This window comes from Mastomys coucha, unplaced genomic scaffold, assembly GCF_008632895.1.
Source record: "Mastomys coucha isolate ucsf_1 unplaced genomic scaffold, UCSF_Mcou_1 pScaffold7, whole genome shotgun sequence".
Lineage (NCBI taxonomy): Eukaryota > Metazoa > Chordata > Mammalia > Rodentia > Muridae > Mastomys > Mastomys coucha.
The window spans coordinates 90,191,491-90,195,948 of NW_022196913.1; the positions used below are offsets into that span (position 1 = coordinate 90,191,491).

Genomic DNA, 4,458 nt, shown 5'->3' on the forward strand with positions numbered 1-4,458 from the left:
AGAAGAAAAAAAAAAGGAAAGAAAAGAAAAGAAAAAGCAAGAGAAAATTCCTAATGTATATATTTTTACATTAGTTGAAAATTCATGGGCCTAGAGTATTGACTGATCTAGCCCAGACTGCTGTTGTATTCCTTCCTTCTGCTTAGTGGGTTTGTTTGTTTGGTTGGTTGGTTTTTGGTTTTTGGTTTTTCAAGACAAGGTTTCTCTGTGTAGCCCTGGCTGTCCTGGAACTCACTCTGTAGACCAGGCTGGCCTTGAACTCAGAAATCCACCTGCCTCTGCCTTCCAAGTGCTGGGATTAAAGGCGTGCACCACCACTGCCTGGCCCACTTAGTTTTTGTTTTCTGTCCTGTATTTTAAGATACACTTTGATAAATAAGACATGTCATCTGAGAAAGATAATGTGTAGTCCTTTTTTCCCCCATCTAGCCATTTTTAATAGAAACTAAATTTTAGGTCCTAATTTTGATTGAGAAACTAAATCCCTTACCTTTTCATAGGATCAGAACTTATCTGTGAAAGTCAAGAGAGCTCCTGGAATTCCCCTCATGTTCATTATTCAGAACACCATAGTGTTAGACAAGCCTTCGCCCAGAACGGTGGCCTTTGTGAAGGCGGTGGAGGCAGGCCAGCTGGTCTCAGTGCACGAGAAACAAAGTATCAAGCAACTCAAGGAGGAGCAAGGCCTGGCGCGGAACCCTGAGCTGAGGAGGAGGGGGAGGAGAAAGAAGAAGGTGGGTGGCCCCAATCCTCTCAGCTGCCTGAAGAAAAAGAAGAAAGCTCAGGATACAAAGTCCCCTGCTTCGGAAAAGAAAAAGAAAAGGAAGCGGGTTCGGAACAGATCCAGCCGGAAAGAGCCTGCTGAGCCACACGGTGCTGAGCCGCACGGTGCTGAGCCGCACGGTGCGGAAGGATGATGGCATTGTGGGTGCTCTGGCGTGGAAACTAACTTCCTTGGCAAACTGTGAAAATGTTTATACCGGAGGACTAACTTATTTTTGTAAACTAGTACTGGCATGTCCACTTTTGCCAAAACTAAAGAATGGTTGACTTTGTCAGTGTGCTTCTTCAGTTGCTTGCTTTAGGGGATGCGTTTTTATTAATAAAATTTTTATCTCCAGTTTCTCCCTATTCTCACCCTCCAAGTGGTGTATATATGTGTGGTATATGCAGTAGTATGTGTTTCTGAGCGTGTGTGTGTGTTTGTGTAGGTGCAGGAGTATGTGTGTGGGGGTGTATGCATGTGTATGAAGCAGCCAGAGGTCAGCATAAAGTGTCTTCCTCTATCGCTCTCCACCGTTATTTTTTGAGACAGTTTTTCACTGAATCAATAATTTGCCAGTTAAGTGATACTGGATGGCCATTAAGCCCCCAGAGATCCTCCTGTCTCCTTTCTGGTGCTGGGATTGGCAGCATTCACTGTGGAATGTGGCTTTTTGTATGAGTCGGGGTATCTGACCTAGCTCCTCACACTGGGGCGGCAGGTAAGGTACTGACTGAGGGATTACCCCAGCATCAAATAGTTTTAAAAGTCAGTCCTAAGGCCAGTGAGATGGCTCAGTGGGTGTCTTAGGGTTTCTATTCCTGCAGAAAACGTCATGACCAAGAAGCAAGTTGGGGAGAAAAGGGTTTATTCAGCTTACACTTCCACATTGCTGTTGATCACCAAAGGAAGTCAGGATTGGAACTCAAGCGGGTCAGGAAGCAGGAGCTGATGCAGAGGCCATGGAGGGATGTTCCTTACTGGCTTGCTTCTCCTGGCTTGCTCAGCCTGCTCTCTTATAGAACCCAAGACTTCTGGCCCAGGGATGGCACCACCCACAAGGGGCCTCCCCCCTTGATCACTAATTGAGAAAATGCCTTACAGCTGGATCAGTGGAGGCATTTCCTCAACTAAAGCTCCTTTCTCTGTGATAACTCCAACCTGTGTCAAGTTAACCCACAAAACCAGCCAGGTAAAGACGCCTGCTGTCTACTGATACCTGAGCCTCAGCCCTGAGACCTAGAGAACAGACTCCCAAAATTGTCTTCTTACCTCCACACCTGCACACAAAACAGTATCATTTGTAAGAGTCAGTTCTAAGGGGGAAGAGGGGAATTACCCATTATTTTGTATATGGCGATAAAATTTGTAAAAGCTTAAGATAAAAGTAGTGTTTTTGTTGGGGAAACCTCCACATTCAACTGTTAAATACAATGCTACTTCTGTTCTCAATAGACTGGAAAGGATGGCTATAACACCTTCCATTTTCCTAATATATAAGTGTTGTAGTATTTATTGGTCACAAACTCATTTTTAGCATTGTGCATGGCTGAGCAAAGTGACATGTAGTGTGGCTAAATTTGTTACGTTGCTCTCCCTGAAACTAATAGCTTTGGGCTTGTCTTCTACATTGCCCAGTAACATGGCATACCATTACACTCATCCAATAGTTTCAAGCCATTTTTACCATGCAGTATTTAGCTGGGTTCTACTGATGTCCTCCAGTGTGGCTGTGCTTTCTGCTGAGCATGCTGTTTAGATGTCACTGTGTACTATTCTCTGGAGAACTCTCCTGTTAGGTTTTTTTTTTTAATGTGTGTTTGGGGGGAGGGAATTCCCTTGCTGTAATAAAGCACACAGCATGGAAGGAATCCATATTTTGAGGATATCTACTGCCTTTATTACAAACTACATGAGTCTTGGCTGAAGGTCCCTTCAATTTTCTTAAATCTTGTTTATTTATTGTCCTAAGGAAAACATTCCATTTTTAAGCCCCATATGTTCAATAACGTGTTGATTTTTGCTTTTAGTAGCTGATCTGAATACTATCCCCCAATGGCAAGAATTTTAAAATAATGTTCTACTGGGTATCTTGTTGAAGTGTCCAAATAATTGATTCAATTAGAAATCTTTTATTCTGGATTTATGTAAAATAAGATAGTTGTGATTTGACAAGTTTAATAATAGCTTTCCATGTGTAGGTAGAATGAAATGTTTAAAATCTTTAAAATATGTCATCTTATTGTACAAGCTTATTCTTACAATTTTTAGTTCAGATGTAAATGGAGGGCCAGAAGGATGGTTGCACCCATCCAAAACTATCAAAACGCCCCAGCCCACTCCACAGAGAAGGGGAAGGGTGTTGAGGGGCCATTCCTGGTACTGTAAGTCCTGGGCAGAGGCCATGTTGAGAGCTTATTATGGTTAAACTTACATCGAAGGTTCTCTAAATTGACCTACCAGCAAACAGCCTTTTAAATATCTATACTTACACCCATAAACAAAAAGGTTCACAGCCTTAATCACAGAATCTTCTCTTTGCAATGAATGATGCTGAATATAGAGACTCATGCCTCCCCAACATGCAGCTGTGACAGTTCTGAGCCACAGCCCTAAACAAGACAATTATACCACCCCTCCAAGGCTCAAGAATCGTTTCAGAAGTGTCCTAAGAACCAGAAGATGGGATAAGGGGTTGCAAAATGCTGTTTTCCAGACTAGAAACAATCACTGAAATTATTAGCTCGAATCTTGTTACCTACCCTGGGGCCATCTACCATAGGCCTCACTAATAGTCAAAGTGGGGGGAAGGGACTCATGGGGCCCTACCATTTACTTCTGAACCACTCACTATTGATAGATTCTGAGAAGGGGAACCAGTGTCTCTCGATGTATACCTGCTGCTGAGCCCACCATGCTCTAGTGAAGAGCATCAAAAGCGTGGTCACCCAGACAGCACTGGACACAATGAGATCTGTGGGAAGGGGGAGGCTGTCAGCAGGATAGAAGATGAGAGCACTGGTCACAATGAGAGATTTGTGGGAAGGGGGAGGCTGTCAGCAGGAATGTGTAAAATTGTCTTAAGAACAATTTAAATTAAGAAAAGGTACTGGCTAATTACAATGCAGCTATCTCAGTTTGGTTTCAGAGTACCCAGCATGTAATGTTCACTTAGAACTTTTTGTTGTTGTTGTTTTTTGTTTTTGTTTTTCGAGACAGGGTTTCTCTGTGTAGCCCTGGCTGTCCTGGAACTCACTCTGTAGACCAGGCTGGCCTCAAACTCAGAAATCTGCCTGCCTCTGCCTCCCAAGTGCTGGGATTAAAGGTGTGCACCACCACTGCCCAGCTAGAACTTTTAAATACTGCCAACCATGTACTAATTCATTATAGGAACATGGGAATTTTCTGCTAGGAGGGTTGGAAATGATTACCAGCACCCACCAAAATTTTGAAATGAAAGGTCTATGCCAAGTTACACATGTGACATTTGCACTTCCTTATATAAGATCTTACCTGTTTTTTTTTTGTTTTTTTTTTTTTCTATACAACTGGTAATTCTGCCACTTGGAAAAGATGACTGTGGCCAGGGTGTCTTACATAAGTATTTATCAGCTTAGCTTAAATCTAGACAATGCTGCACTTCTTAAATAATTCTTGAATAAGTACTTACTGTAAGCCATAGAATTCAGGTTCTT

At 42.6% G+C, this 4,458-nt stretch overlaps 1 protein-coding gene across 1 annotated transcript in view; it reads left to right on the forward strand.

Moving 5' to 3' along the window:
• The window catches only part of Utp23 (UTP23 small subunit processome component), an 11,791-nt gene extending 10,660 nt beyond the window's left edge, over nt 1–1,131 (forward strand). The window contains exon 3 of the mRNA XM_031359604.1: nt 501–1,131. Within this exon, the coding sequence (XP_031215464.1) occupies nt 501–917 (417 nt within the window). The 3' untranslated portion in view covers nt 918–1,131. The remainder of the gene's footprint in view (nt 1–500) is intronic.
• Nucleotides 1,132–4,458: the final 3,327 nt, after the last annotated feature.